At 56.2% G+C, this 15,537-nt stretch overlaps 1 protein-coding gene across 1 annotated transcript in view; it reads left to right on the top strand.

The window, feature by feature from the left end:
• SLIT3 (slit guidance ligand 3) overlaps positions 1 to 15,537 on the top strand; it is a 528,596-nt gene that overhangs the window by 450,107 nt on the left and 62,952 nt on the right. The window contains exons 13-16 of the mRNA XM_081135280.1: positions 3 to 146; positions 1,391 to 1,554; positions 11,245 to 11,395; positions 12,609 to 12,683. Coding sequence (XP_080991406.1) covers positions 3 to 146; positions 1,391 to 1,554; positions 11,245 to 11,395; positions 12,609 to 12,683 — 534 coding nt within the window. The remainder of the gene's footprint in view (positions 1 to 2; positions 147 to 1,390; positions 1,555 to 11,244; positions 11,396 to 12,608; positions 12,684 to 15,537) is intronic.

Below are 15,537 nucleotides of genomic sequence, written 5' to 3'. Positions count from 1 at the left end.
AGCCTCCTCAACGCCAACAAGATCAACTGCCTGCGGGTGAACACATTCCAGGACCTGCAGAACCTCAACCTGCTCTCCCTCTACGACAACAAGCTACAGACCATCAGCAAGGGGCTCTTTGCCCCTCTGCAGGCCATCCAGACTCTGTGAGTATGCCCAGGCAGCAGGCAACCCCCAGCACCTAGCCTCGGAGAACCCCAAAGTGAGGGCAAAGTGAGCATGGCCAGGAGGAGCTCTAGAGGCTGCCATGACAATGGGACAAGAGGGCTAATGCGAGCCTACCTGTTCTGAGCTCACACTGTGCCGGAACCACACTCAGTACTTCCCCTGGATGCAAACCTTTAAGCCTCATAACAACGCTATGTGGTGGGTGCTGTTATGATCCCCTAGTTCTGTGTGAGGAAACCAAGGCTCAGAGAGGTTAGGTAACTTACTCAAGGTTGCACAGCTAGTAAGAATCAGGATCCTGGAATCTCTGCATTCTAAATCCAGGCAGAGTTGGTGCTCAGCTGCTCTCTTCATCACTGCAGCCGCTGTATTCTGAACGGGTTCCATCTCTGCAGATGATCCACCGTTACTGACCCCACCCCACCACCCTCTGACACAGGCACCCTAACCTCCCTCCTTAGGGAGCAGTTCTTCACTCCTGAGCTCTGCAGATGTTCATAAATAGCTCCATTAGGTAGCTGGCCACTGAGTACGGGTCTCAGGCCATGTTTCTGATGGCTCTAGCCCCAGGCTAAGAGCCTCACCCTAACAGTGGCCTGACCAGAGCCCAGGGGCCTCTGGAGAATCTGAGTCATGGGGCACTTACAGGCCCGTAGCAAGAGACAAGAGCCAATAAAGAGCAAAAACAGCTGCTGCCTAATGACCCCCTACCTCGAGCCAGGCATTGTGCGCAGCTTTGCTGGGTTTTCTTACTGAGCAAGGAGAGCGGACCCACGGCGCTGCTCTCACGACGCTGAGGATAGTAACAACAGCACCGCTACTATATATGGAACACCCACCACGTGCCAGTCGCCTTGCCAGCTGCTTCACGCGCCTGGTGTGACTGAGCTCGAGAAATAAAACACAGTCTTCTCTAAGCTTACACCCTAGGCCTGCAGCCTGCTCTGCCCCTCAGAATTGACATGGGTGAGAGTTGAGGGGATCAGGGGTGGGTCCTGCCTGAGTAGGAGAGGCCACGTCCCCAGAGCACTGCCAGCTGCACCTGTGACTGTGTTTTGCAGACAGCAGGCCTCAGGCCCCTCTCTGGTCCTCTCTAAAAGCAGCCACATCCCCTGAGGCCTCCTGGGGTGATAAGGGTGGGATCCGGTGCCCAGCACCAGGTGGGGTGGGGGTGGAGCGGGCTCCAGGGGTCACTTCTGATTAACTCCCCTCCCTCTCCCAGCCACTTAGCCCAAAACCCATTTGTGTGCGACTGCCACTTGAAGTGGCTGGCCGACTACCTGCAGGACAACCCCATCGAGACCAGCGGGGCCCGCTGCAGCAGCCCGCGGCGGCTGGCCAACAAGCGCATCAGCCAGGTCAAGAGCAAGAAGTTCCGCTGCTCAGGTAATCAGGTTACGGGCTGGGCCCCGCTTTCCCACTCTGAGCACAGCAGCCCTGGAGAGGCCAGTAATCCAATCTGGAGGACAGCGCTCGCTGTAATGGCTCCTGGGGAGCATCTTTGCAAATTAAATTGGGGAAATTCAGTTAGTCCTGCAGAAAACCAATTACCTTATGGATTTAAACTAAAACACACACACGCGCACAGTAAAATCATGGCGTAGGGGGGATGTGTGGATTCAAGAGAGACAGAGCCCAGGCGGCAGCAAATCTCCAGGGCCAGGTGGAAGCTAGAGGCTGGGGCAGGCTTTTTACGCCTTTTTTTTTTTTTTTTCGTTTCTAAAGCGTGCTCCCCAAGTGGCAGGTAGAGAAACATTCCGCAGGCCAGGCTGCAGGTGGATGTAATCGTGGGGCCTCTTATCCCCTCGAAGACCACCTGGGTGCAGCCCTCGGACCACAGTGTGTTACAGGTTTCGCAGACGTTTTCACCAGCTCTCTCCCCCGCCCCAGACTGGCGCGCTCTCATTACCAGCGAGAACAGCCAGGCCTTGCCCTCCAGTCCCCAGGCCCTCTCTCCCACCCCACTCCCCACCCAGGCTGAATGGCAGAGGGATTCTCAGCTCTTCTTGGGGAGGGAAGTTGATCTCCTTGACCCAACAGCTAGGTGAACAGGCAGTTGAAAATGACTGTCATTTGTGTCATTTGCTCCTGGAAAAAAAAACTCACCAAGCTGCGCTGGGCTCCCAATGGTAACAGATTGATAGCACAACGGGCTGAAGATGGCTGCAGCCAACCTCACAATCTGCGTGTCAGCAAGAGCCTCTCTCCTCCCGCCCAGAGCGCCCCAGAGCGTGGGCACTGGTGGCCGGGAGAGGGCCGCGGGCAGGCCTCGGCTGCTTGCAGGACTTGCTTGGGAATAACACAGGGAGTTGGTGGCACTGAGATGTCGCTCCCAGTTGGCCTCAGTTATGCCCCAGAATAACCATGTCCCTTTTGAGGGCAGTTTCTCACCCACCCAAGGTGAGCACTGTGCTGAGTGCTTCCGCTTTACTTTGGTTCTACCCATAGTCCTGTGAGGTCGGCAGGACTTGTCCCCTCTGCAGCAGAGGGGGTCGAGGGCTCAGAGGGGAAGGGGCACCCCAAGGTCACAGCCAGCAACGGTGGAGGCAGGGCCAGATCCCGGGTCCTGCTCGCTCCTCCCAGCATCTGGGAGAGAAGGAGCATTTGGGAAGGAAGCCCAGCTGCTTGAACGACTTTCTCTCCCAATCTAATGACCCCTCCCTGCCCCCACCCCAGCACTGCACTCTGTCCTGAAGTTCCTCCCCCAGCCCGGAGCTGTCACCTGAGGCACAGCCACCCTTTCCCAGGAGCCTTTTCTCATGACTTACACCTGTCCCCTCTGTTCCCACCCCCATCTGGCCATGACCAAGGTCATTAGCTCTGACAGGCAGTTATGCCCAAGAAGAGGAGCAATGAGAGGTAGAGGAAGGCAGGGTGCCACCTGCCAACCCCGACCCCTCAGTCTCACAGAGGTCCTGTTATGGTGCTGGGCCACCACAGATTGATGCCAAGGTTCTGGGGGGCAGGGTCCGAGGACTGGCGTCTCCCAGGGACACAGTCTTGGTAATTGCCTAGGAATGACTGTAGGCTGGGACTGGGGTGGGGGGCAAGCAGCAGAAAGAGAGGTAGCAAGTGGATCCAGGACACAGGACAGTAGAGCCTAGTTCTGTCTCTAGCTTTGCCCTGACCTACCTGCCTCTGCCCCGGGGGGATCCCGGCTGCTTTTCCTATGTGGGGTAGGAATGGTTGGAAATATAGAAAGAAACAAAGGAGAGAGGTGGGGTTCCTGGATTGACCTTCTCTAGATATGTGATTTTTTAATCAATACTGAGCAGAAATATTATTGCTATAAAAGCAGAGAAATTTAGGGCTACATGAACCTAACTATAGCATTCCACATGTCTTTATTTTCTGGAGCTGCAGAGAACAGAAGTAGAGAGAGCTGCTGCTGAGCGCTGAAGGCCTTGGCCTTGAGAGACGCCAGGGCCCACACAGGCCTTGGCCTTGGGGGAGACAGAAGCCACAGATCTAAAGCTCTGTTTCCAGGAAGCTCCAGAAGGAAGGAGGAGGGGCAGGTGACATGCAGTGGACTTGACAGATAATAACTCTGAGTTTTACTTTCCCCTAAAAGCCCCCCATTGCCGAGACAGCTGATGTGATTAGGAGCCAATTTGAGGGCTGCTCCTGCAACACACAAAGCCCCTCCGTGGGCTGGGCGTCTGGTTTCCCAGCTGCCCCGCGTCTGCCTCCATCAGCTGCACCCACCTCCCTGGGCAGCAAGATCAGGTTAGAGGTGAAGGCTGCCAGCTGGGGTGATCAGACCATTCGATTAAGTCTTCCTGAAAAGGCACCGTCTGGCTGCCTGGGATCCCAAGCCCAGCCCCGGGGGGGGGGGGGGGGGCATTCGGCAGTTGGAAGATGCCATTTCCCACCCTGCCTCCCTGCTTTGTGTGTGGACATCCCATCACCAAGAGGAAACTCATGGTGAGAAGTCCAGAGGGTGGGGATATCATATGTCCAAAGATAGAAGACAGCCAGACACCGCTCAGGGAACTAGAGTTTTAGAGCCCTCGGGGACCGCCGAGGCCACAACAGAGAGGGAGAAGTGGAGCCCACGCAGAGGAGAGGTGTCGGAGTAGTATTTTCAGGACGAGATCCAAAACCCAGGGCTTCTGACGTCCTGTGGAGATTCTTGATAACTTTCTCCCCAATCCCTCCCCTTGCTTTTGTTGCAGAAACCAAAGAGAAGGAAAACCTCATCGGTTTTCAGGCTCGGAGGCAGGGGCATGAGAGGGCTGGATTGTCCTGCTGGGGTCCTGAGGGCCCGATCAAACTTGAACCCCGAATCCCCAAACCCCAATGCCTACAGAGCCCTGCATGTCTTGGGGTCACAGTGTTGAGTCTGAATTATGATGGCCAACTCTGGTCGGTCAGATGAGAGGGGCCAGACCCAGAGCTGTGCAGTGAGTGACCTTGGCTAACTGATCAACCACTGCAGACAACCTGTGCACTGTCGAGATTGACACATTGTGGAGGAACAGTGACCCCGTCCCTCCTGTCAGAGGGCAGGGCAGGGAGGGTCCCAGGCACCCGGCCCTGGGTCTGGGAGGAAGGCCCCAGCCAGCAGGTGCATGGAAACTGCCCCTCATCTCTTGCAGACAGGGATAGAAAGACCAGGTGTTCTCATCTGGGCCCTTGGCATCCGAAATAGTTGGTTGTTGCCACACCCACCTACCAATTCCCGTGATTCACAGCCATGGACGAAATCAGGAAATCGAGAAGGACCCTAGAACGGGTGTCCCCCCCTTTTCTTCTCTTAGTCCGAAAGAGGCCCCCATCATAGGCGCACTGGTCGCCTCCTCTGAAATCAGTGTTCTCAGGCCACTGTGACTGTAGGTCTCCATCCCCCACACAGGGCCCCATTGGCTCCCCCTTCGGTCTCCAGTACTAGAAACGTGTATTTTTTTTCTCGATTCTACTCCTCCCCACCCCCATGATACCTTGAGCTATCTGGGAGGAGCATATGTCAGCCAGAGGGTTTCTGGGGACCTTGAAGGACCCTGAGGAGACCCCTGAACTGTGGCACATCAGAGGGCTTTTTCTGAAGAAGGTCATTGCAGCTTTGCTAGACCCCCAGGAATGGTGGGGCGTCTCTCTGGCAAGAGGCTGGGGCGCAGGCTGTTAGGGAAGCACTCTGCTGCGGGGAGGGGCCCTCGGGGGCAGAGCACACTGAAGATGCCTCTGCCGGGTCTAGCGTCGTGTCAGGTCAGATAGTGTGACCGTGTGGGGTGTAGGGGCTCAGTTCAGGCCTGTGATGTGACCAGACACCTGGCTTCTCTAACGCTCTCGGCGAGGATCCGTTCTGCCCCGATACTCCTGAGCGGGGTGTCCAGCCGTCTCCCACCCTCGCCTCCCTTCCTCCTGTGTCTCTCCTGGGGCGGGGCACGGGGCAGGGGGCTCCTGTCTTCGGAAGTGCTCCCGTGGACCCCGCTCCTGGTACTAATCACGCTCAGTGGGGGCCTCCTCTGGCTTCCACTCCACGCTGCTTCCTCTGAACGCTCCTGTCCTCTCTCTGACGCTGCTTCCTGACCTTGACTCTGACCGGTCGCCGCGGGGCTTTCCTTTGTGCTTGATCTAACCATGTGGTGGAACGATGGAAACGGAACATGGTTCTGTCAAGCACCGCGGAAAGCACCGCGCTCTCCTGCAGCATGGCCCGCCACGCCGCCACCGCTGGACACCTCCTCTCTGCTCTGGAGCACCGCCCACCGCCGCCAGACCCACCTCTCGGGGCCAGCCTCTCGGGGCGCGGGTGGGAGTCTCGGAGAGCCGCTGCGTGCCGCCCCCTCCAGGGAGCAGGTACAGGCTGGAAGGGTATGGAGAAGCTCTGGGGGCCAGCTCAGATTTGTATCCATGTCTACCCCGAGTGGAGCCGCCATTCCCCAAATCTAGTCTGATGCCAGCTGATGGGTAAAGTAGACAGGTCCAAGCTCAGAAACCATCCTTCTATCTTGTACCCTGTACCCAAAGCGTGTGTGCCCCATTGTTTCATGGAAGAATCCCAGCCCGAGGTCATTTCCCCAAGCGCAGCTAACCCAGAGGCCATTGCGCTCGGGCCCGCCCCGCCTACCGTCTGCATTGGAAGCATTGGGAGGGGGCGTGCGCCTGAGAAAGGGGGTCAGTGGTGTGAGTCTGAGGCTTGGGGCCGAACCTGGGAGACTCCGTCTGAACCTGACCCCCACTCCTCGGGGGCGCTGGTCCCTGTACAGACTGAAGCCCAGTCTGTTTCTTTGACCCTCCAAGGACAGTTAACAAGGAGGCCAAAGGTTCTCTGCATGGAGCTAGTCCAGGCCACACGGGGGCTGTGCAGACACCTGCCGTCCCTGACAATGAAGGGAGGGATCTTGGCGCCTCCCATCCGGCTTGTTTCTTGATAAATCCTGGACCCGGTGTAACCAGAAGATTGTGTTGATGGTGCATGATTTTGAGTCTGTGTCCTGTCCCACGAGACACAGCCATGATGGGAACCAAACCCCCGCTTAGGCCCTGAGGGGCTCTGGGCTCCCATGGGGACGCGTGACTCTCATTGTCGCCTCTTTCTCGGGTCACTGTTCAGCCGCTTGCCCCTCGTGGCTGAGTAACGGAGAGTCCTGTATACCTCTCTGAATTCTCTCACCATGTAGTCAGTGCTTACTATAGGCCAGGCACGGAACTGTTTACATCATTACCTCGTTCAGTCTTCACAACAGCCCTGTCTCATTTTACAGATGTGGATATCAAGGCTCAGAGAGCTTAACTAACTTGCCCAGAGTCCTCTGACTCCAGCATGAATTTTCTTTATGTCTATAGTACTCAGCCTTCCCAGCTATGGACAATCCCATTGCCTTGAATTATAAAATCAAAAAGACCTGAACTTGAATTGATGGGCAGTTGAAAAAAAAAAAAAATTTTTTTAACATTCCCTTTGAAGCTGACTTCTTTTTATAGAAATAACTTACGAAAGAAGACAAGCAGCACTGTTTAAATGGGTCCCCCTCTTGGCATGAATCTACCAAGATCCACTCGGTACAGAACAAACCCTCAGGCCTGGAGAAATCCCCTTACCTCTGAACAGAGGGGGCATTCTGAGCCCCGCGGTTGCGAGCAGGCTGTGCCCAGCCGTGGCCACTGGCATCTCCCTCTGCTTTCAGGCGTATGGCCTCATTCATAACAGTCTCCGGCAGGGGGAGCTTCCTAGGATGGCTGTCGACCCACCTGATGCCCTAACTCCCTTAAAGCAGTTGGCGTTTTCCAGCCACTGGTGTCGGGTCCCCCTGGTCCTCGCCCACCAGTGAATAACTGTGTGCCTGGCAATGTTCTCCTGATTCCACTCATGACACATGACCCTTGGCCTGTGCACGTAACTCTCTTTCCAAGCTGATGAACCCCAGCAGGCCCCCTGCTCCCCCCAGGTCCCCTTTCTGCTCCTTTCCTTCTGTCTTTCACCCTGCCCATGTTAGGGACATTCGAGGTAGAAGAAGAGAGCTTTGGAAATGTGCGTTGACAGGTCCATGGTCATCAGATAACGGCGGATCTGTGACTTTGCTCCGCATCCTGGTTGCCGGAAGGATGACGCAATGCAGACAGCTAGTGACAGCAGCCATGCCCGGCCCAGTCTGGCCCCCGCAGCCACATCCATCCGTAGAGCGGGAACGTGGGCTCCTACCTGCCCCAGCCCCATGGCATACGCTATCTCCTGGAAAGTGGCCATAGGGCAAGGATCCGTAATAAAATCACCTCGCTGCGGATTTCTGCCACCTGCACCCCGATCTATTAAAGCTTCTCGTGATCACGTACCAAGTGTCCTTGTTCTGAGCTGCCTGGGGAGGGGAGAAGCACTACCCGGGCAGGAGGAGGTGAAGGGCCAGCGACATCAGCTCTCCCAACACCTGTCTCACCCGGGATTTAGTTTCATGGCCCTTTTCAAGTCCCCCGAGATCTCTCCTGCCTGAACCCGCCCCCAAGAGAAGACGCGGCAGCCTGTTTCGGTTACCCCTCTCCTACTGAGTCTTTCTGGCAGTGACAAATACGCACTGAGATTGAAATTGACTTTTAAAGCCCTGGAAAAGTTAAAAATACTTTTGGGTGGTTATGAGCATTAAGGCATAACAAATGGCTCCGAGAAACCCCGGGTAGTTTCGATAATGAAAAATGGGCAATGGAGGAGGCGTTTCGGGCTGGCCGCGCGTGGGGAACGGACCCTTTGGGTTACGTGCCTACGCCGTTATTAACGTTTCTGGCTTCCCCTCATATAAAATATTACACTCCGACCCCCTTGTTACTACAAACCAGGGCAATAACAGAAACAGCAGGGGGGGAGTGCGGGAAAGAACACATTAGTCCATCGAATCTAATTGCAGAATCGTTTCATTAAAATGGGTCAGCGGCTCCATTGCAGAGGTCCGCCCGTCGCAATCTAACTATACCACAGAGAGCTGTTGCTGCTAACACAGCGGCGCTCACCTTGATTAAAAGGAAAATGCATTTAATCGGCCGCTGTCCCTGGACACAGCCCAGCGGTGCGCGTCTTCAGGCTCGTCGAGGCGAAGAGCAAACGGTGCTCCCCCCGTCTTTCTGCCTTTGACTAGCTCTCGGGGCTCTTCCACTTTGCAAGGATCCCACACGGGCACCTTCCGAGGGAAAAGCACACGCATGTGTACAAAACACCCCTTCACGCTGTGGCCACAGGGCGCCACGGGCAGGGAGGGAACAAGAGAGGGTTGTGCCTTAGCAGAGTCTGCAAAACAAAATTCACCCAGGACTCCGCGTGCTGATGCCTCTGGGGCAGGGGGCCCGGGTGAGAGTCATTCAGTGGGCTGGCTGCTGGCGAGCCAAGGGCAAGAGATTTGTATGAGGCGTCAGGCAAGGAAGCTGCCCAAAAAGTCGCGCGGATCCATGACGGGTTCTGCGCACACAAGCCTGGGGTGGAAGGTGGAGGGAGGGAGGGGCCTGGGGAGGAAGCAGAGAGAGAAAGGAGGCGAGTCCAGGCCCCCGACCCCTTGTGTTAGGTAGAAGGTTCACTTCAGAACCAAATTCACTTTCAATCCGGAATTAGCACGAGTCGATAGTGGGGAAGGAAGGGGGGGGGTCTGCTTCTTGCCTCACCGTAGCGCAAGGCGGGAACCTGCCACTCAGCCCACCACCACCAAGCAGGACCCGGGATCCGTCCTAGAGGGTTTTGTGAAAAGACACGCCTGGCGCTGGTCAGGGCCTGGCAGCAGCCTCACCCCTCCGCTGTGACCTGCGGGCCTCGATTCCCTCACCTGGTCAGTGGAGTCATAATAACCTCAGAAACGCAATGTGCTCGCCCATTTGAAGTTCAAAGAATAGTGCCAGGCTCCTGGTCCTTGCTCAGTAAACGTCAGCTGTTAGCACAAGTTACATGGGTGTCTTAGCAGCTTCCGACATGCCAAATGTTCCACTAGGTTCTAGAAAAAACAGGGAATCACAAATATCTATCCGACTGCGCCTTTCCCGGAGATCCTCCACCGCCTGGGTCTTCCTTGCATCTTTACAACAGACCCCGTGAGATCCGGGCAATTACCTGATTCCCACTTTACATGTGGACAGACTGAAGCCAGTCAGTGGCAAAGCCCAGGCGAACCCAGGCCCCCTACTGCAAAACCCGGTGCTGCCAGGGCCTGGCGGCTCCCGGTGCACATAGGGTCCATCGCCAGGCCCTCCCGGCTGCTGCGCACACAGACGGCGCCCGCGGTCACTGAAACGCTCCCAAACGCGCACGTACAGGCCCCTGCCAAGCTAGTGGCGCCCCACTGACGCCTGAGCACCTGTGGACCAAGCTCTTGTTCTTTTGGTCTGTTTTTTGTTTTTTAAATATGCCTTTTTTTATTTCAGAGAGAGGAAGGGAGAGAAAGAAATAGAAACATCAGTGATGAGAGTCATTGATCGGCTGCCTCCTGCGTGCCCCCAACTGGGGATCAAGCCCGCAACCCGGGCATGTGCCCTGACTGAAAATCAAACCTCGATCTCCTGGATCCTAGGTCGATGCTCCACCACTGAGCCATGCCAGCCGGGCCGATCTCTTGTTTTGTGACTGGTGTTGCGCTCGTGAAAGGTTGAGGGTGAAATAATAAAGACCTCCCCCATCCGCTAGCTGGTGTCCGAGAAGAGGGACAGGACTCCTCTCCCCTCGGGTGTGATGTGTGGTCCGTCTCGTGGAGGTTTGCCCAGGCGCAGGGGGCATTTCCGATCAGTATAGTGGCTCCCAGGGCCCCTCTCGGACAGCGCGTTGCTGGCCCTGTTCCCATTACTGTGCAGCCTCAAGAAAAATCAAATTTCAAAAAAATAAACCTGAGCTTCGAGTACTTGTAGCTCGTCGGAACTGGCCTTTCACTCCGCAGAGCTCACTCTCAGAGATGGGGGCCGGGGGGCGCAGACCTGACCCTCGGGGGGGGGGTCTTCACCGTGTTTTAAATTCGAATCCTTTACCACCATGTTTTAAAGGATTATCAGGCAACCTGGAGCCCAATTCCCAAGCACTGGGACAGAGGCTTCATTTACCCAGGTCCCAACCCCCAATATTGTCTCCCAGTGTTGGAGGCCGGTGTCTGTGGTCATGGGTGGCCACGTGTCAGGCCTCCGTTGTCGTCGTTTCATTGCCTGCTCGGGCCCCGAGGACAACCAAGTGTGACCCTTTCCCTTACTTCATTCCCACCCCTGGCGTAGCCCCACGGAAACCCCATCAAAATCTCCTCATTCAGATTGTCATGGACGCTTAGATGGCCCATGGACAATGAGCATCAATTGAGTAGCCCCCCTCAATTGTAGCCAAATTCTGCACACATGTGCCTTGGAGCGTTTCTATGAGGAGACCGTCCCTAGCTTCGTCAGCTTCTCAGAAAGGCCCACGCCCCACGAAAGCTCAGGAGCCCGCAGAGCTGGGGCCTGGCTTCCCGGAGACCGAGAGGGGTGAATGACAAAGACCAGATGGGGAGCTGGGGGCGGGCAGGGCACCAGAAAGGTGGCCAGAAAACACAGGCAAGGCTGTGCCTGTCCCCGGGCCCCCACCCCCACTGCCCCCAGCCGCACGGGTGCTGGAGCCCCGGTGACACTGCGTCCCTCTTTGGCCCCGCCTAGGCTCCGAGGATTACCGCAGCAGGTTCAGCGGCGAGTGCTTCATGGACCTCGTGTGCCCGGAGAAGTGTCGCTGCGAGGGCACCATTGTGGACTGCTCCAACCAGAAGCTGGCCCGCATCCCAAGCCACCTCCCTGAATACGTCACCGACCTGTAAGTGCTGCCCGGGCGTGAACTCCATGCACGTCCCCCCCGCCCAGTCACCCTGAGTCAGCCCTGGCAGGGTCTCCTGAGGTGGCCCCTCCCGACTCAGTCACCCGGGCTCTCCTTGCCTGTCCTGGAGGGCGGACACCCCGGCATCCACCGGGGACAGCCTGCTCACACGTGAAGACAGTTCGTTCTTTCTACAAGTATTTTCTAAACACCTGTGAGCCAGGACCTGTGCCAGACCCACCAGCTTCCACAGTGAACAAAGCAGGCGGCCTGTCCTTATGAAGCTTGCAATGTACCTGGAAAGATGGATAGTAAATAATTGTCAGAAAGCAAGAAAGCAGCCAGGATGATTAGCTCTATCTAAGCCTCCAGTTATGCTGATAAAGGGGGTGCTGGCTTATCCAAAACAGGAAGCATGGTGTGGGTGAGGGTACGGCGGGGGGCCTGGGTCTGATGCCTGCCTTCTCCAGTCCTCCTGACACTGGGCAGTGGCCTGTCAGCTCTGAGGGTCAGATCCTTAGCTGTCAAATTGGAGGCAACGATCCTACCTGCAGGGTGCCTAGGGAGACTGAGTGGGAGGACGTAAGCACAGAATTCCCCTTGAACCCCGGTGCAGAGCAAGCCCTGGATAAACGACGGCGGTCTTCAGTGTTACCACCCTCATTCTCTTTGCCTTTACAAGTCACAGCAGGACAGGACAAGGCACAGCCTCACCAGCCCTCCTGCTCTCCCCGAGCACGTATGAATGTGGGGCTTGGGGTCCCCGAGCAGCCCCCAGCAGAGGGAAGTAGCCTGGAAGGAGCCGAGAGGCTTGGAGCCTTGAGAAGATGGGAAGGCCTTCCTGGGGGGTGTACGTTGTCCCTGGTACCCTGCAAAGTGAAGGCAGATCACTGGCAATCGATGGTTAGGGTGCCGAGGATTCAGAAGACCCAACACACCTAGTTGAAGGGGCTTCCTCCGGGGGAAGGCCTGGCCCTCTCTCTTTCCCGCCCCTCGCGAGCGCCTCTTCCCGCTTCCTCTGCCCACCCCACCCGTGGGCTGAAGGCGTGGACACTGAATCTTACGTGGCTCTATTGGTCTGGGCTGAGATGAGGTCCAGGCGGCAACTCAGCTGAAGCCGTGAGGGTGCTGGGGGGTAGGGCGATGGAAGGCAGGGAAGGAGGTGCCCCGTCCTGGGCTAAGCCACCACCTCATCTGCTTGCTTCCCACGTAGGCGACTGAATGACAACGAGATATCTGTCCTCGAGGCCACCGGCATCTTCAAGAAGTTGCCTAACCTGCGGAAGATGTAAGTCAGCTGGGACAACCGGCACAGGGCAGGCAGAAGGCCGGGGCGGGGGCGGACCCCTCAGCCCCACTGCAGGCCCTCTCGGCCGCCTCCCGACCCCGCTACGGGCATGAAGCGTAGACACAGACCAAAGCAAACCTCACTGTTTCTAAACTGTCGAGTGTTGTAGTGTGTGCTCCACGCTGTCCCTGACCTGCCCCCATGCCCCCTCTGTTCACACCCTCCTGACGCCACTCCACATCCCTCCGCTCATCCTGATCCCCCAGCCCACAGCCAGCATCCACCCCAAGGGGTGGTGGGAGGGACTCAGGAAAGGGTAGCGATGGGACATGGGGGGTCTCAGGTACATGTCACTTAGGAATTTTTTCAAGGTGACGATTTAAAGGTTTGGAGTTTTTTTCTACTTACACTTGACAGTCAATATTATATTAGTTTCAGGTGTACAGCATAGTGGTTAGACATTTACATAGCTCCCAAATTGCTCCCCCGCCCCCACTAAGCCTTGTTGTTTCAGTATTATTGACTGTATGCCCTTTGCTGTACTTTACATCCCCGTGACTGCTTTATAACTGCCAATCTGTACTTTCCCCCTTTTCACCCAGCCCCCCAAATAGCCTCCCCTCTGGCAACCATCAGTCTGTTCTCTGTATCTGTGAGTTTGTTTTTGCTTTGTTTGTTTGTTCTTTAGATTCCACGTATAAGTGAAATCATACAGTATTTGTCTTTCTCTGACTGGCAGATTTCACTCAGCATAACACCCTCTAGGTCCATCTATGCTGTCTCCAGAGATAAGATTTCCCCCTTTTTTGTGGCTGAGTAATATTCCATTGCATACATGTACCATATGTTCTTTATGCAATTGTCTGTCAGCGGATACCTAGGTTGTCTCCATGCCTTGGCTGTTGTAAACAATAAGTGGACTCTAAAGGCCTCTGCATCGGTGAGGCACATTGGCGTGGAAACACCAGCTGCCTCACACACTGGGCTCCAGTCTAGGAGCCTGGGATCTGACCAGAGCCTGAGTTTAGGCACAGGGTCCACCTGCTTTTATACTGGTGTTTGCACTGCCAGGTCTGCCTGTCGCCAGAACCCTGTCCCTGCCTAGGAGTTCAGACCAACTCCTAAAGAAAGGAGGAGTGAAGAGCTATTCACATGTTGACCCTGGGCCAGGAGCTGTGCGTCATCTCATCCGGTCCTCACACGCCTCCTGATGGTGGCTTCGAGCTGCCCTTTGTGTGGCTGAGGAAGCCTGGGGGGCTCAGAGAGGTCCCATGAATTCTCTAAGAGCACACAGCAAATCAATGTTGGAGCCGGCATTCCGACCAGCCTGAGGCTGGGGTTGCTTCCCCCCTCTTCCTTCCCAGGCCCCCAACAGAACCCCTTTCCCTTGGCTCTGTACCATCTCATCCTTTCTCCTTGACCCCTCTCCCTCCCTACCCCATACTCCGCATCCCCCAGCCCTAGAAGTTGGGTCTTCCCCTGGGACAAAGGAAATACAGTCACGCCTCGTAATCTTGGATCCCATACTTGCTAATCAGCCTACTGGCTAAAATGTACTTGGCATCTCAACATCAGTCCTCGAGCTACCTTCCTGGTTTTTCGTAGCCATGGGCAGAGCAGCAAAAATCTGAGTCGCCCCCACGCATGTTCCCAGCGGAAACAGACAGGGCCACGCTCTGTTCCCTCGGTTCAGCTCGCGCACTGGAGACACGTGTCATTTCCACAGGGTATTTTTTCCACAGGGAGGTTTTTTTGCATGTTTTTGCTTTTCCTTGGCGATTTCACCGTTTAAAACAGTGCTGAGGTGCCGCCCCGTGAGCATGAGCACAGTAAGCCTGCGATGAGCCTCCTGCAGAAAACCCGCGTGTTGTAGAGCTTTGGCCGGGCAGGAGTTACTGTGCGTACGATGTAACTAAATCAACAGTACATATTAAGTGAGGCATCTTTATACAGAAACACACACCGAACAAGGCTGTGTATCGATTGGTTGGTGAAATGTTGCGACGAGCGGCTGGCAGGAAGCCGACCCTGTGTGTTCCCTGGGAGCAGCCGTTCCGCGTGCACTGATTCATTTTCCTGCTGAGGACTCGACTTAACTGAGCAGCACCACGTCACTCCAATGAAAACTGGCTGTAGGCCGTGTGTTTCACCTGCTCTCCACTCTCCCACCCACCAGTCCCCTCCAGGCGAGAAGGAGAGGGACCTTGTCCTGCCGGTGCAGCACTGGGTCACATTGCTGCTGCTCAGGCTCGCCGCCTCCCTCCCTGGCCGCGGCCTCGTGACCGCTCCGTCACTGGAGCCGCAGAGCGCACTGTGAAGGGGCAGCTGGGAGGTACACCCGTGGGCCCTGCTGAGGATCGTGGCTGTCCCTGTGGTCCAGCACCCCTATAGCTTACGGACCCAGCACAAGCATCCCCTGTCACCAGCCAGGAGATGTGCTTTTTAATTCAAACCAGAGAAATGCACACTTTTTTTTTTTTAAACCTCAAGACAGAAGCTTACACGCACATGGAGATAGGCAGGTGTTAAATGTGTGAAGCTGGCCGATCTCGTATTTGCAGCATAAACGGGGTCGGGTCAGCTTCCCTTCTACAGAGAAGTGGGCACCCTACCATCGTGGGTGCAGCTCCAGCACCTGGACTCCAGCCCTCACCGTCCCACTGCGACCGGGCACGAGCCTAGAGAACTATTTCTGCCTGCCGAGGGAGACCACGGCGCAAATGCATGACAGGCGGCAGCCGACTCTCCGCCTCAGCACCCAAGCCACAAAAGAGAGCGGTGGGGACTGTGGCAAAACGAAAGCCCAGTCCTCAGCAAAAGAGACAGGTGTCCCTCAGCCCGTCCCAGCGTTTCC

The sequence above is a fragment of the Miniopterus schreibersii genome (assembly GCF_964146895.1).
Source record: "Miniopterus schreibersii genome assembly, chromosome: 4".
NCBI lineage: Eukaryota > Metazoa > Chordata > Mammalia > Chiroptera > Miniopteridae > Miniopterus > Miniopterus schreibersii.
This window is presented reverse-complemented; position numbering and strand designations above follow the sequence as displayed.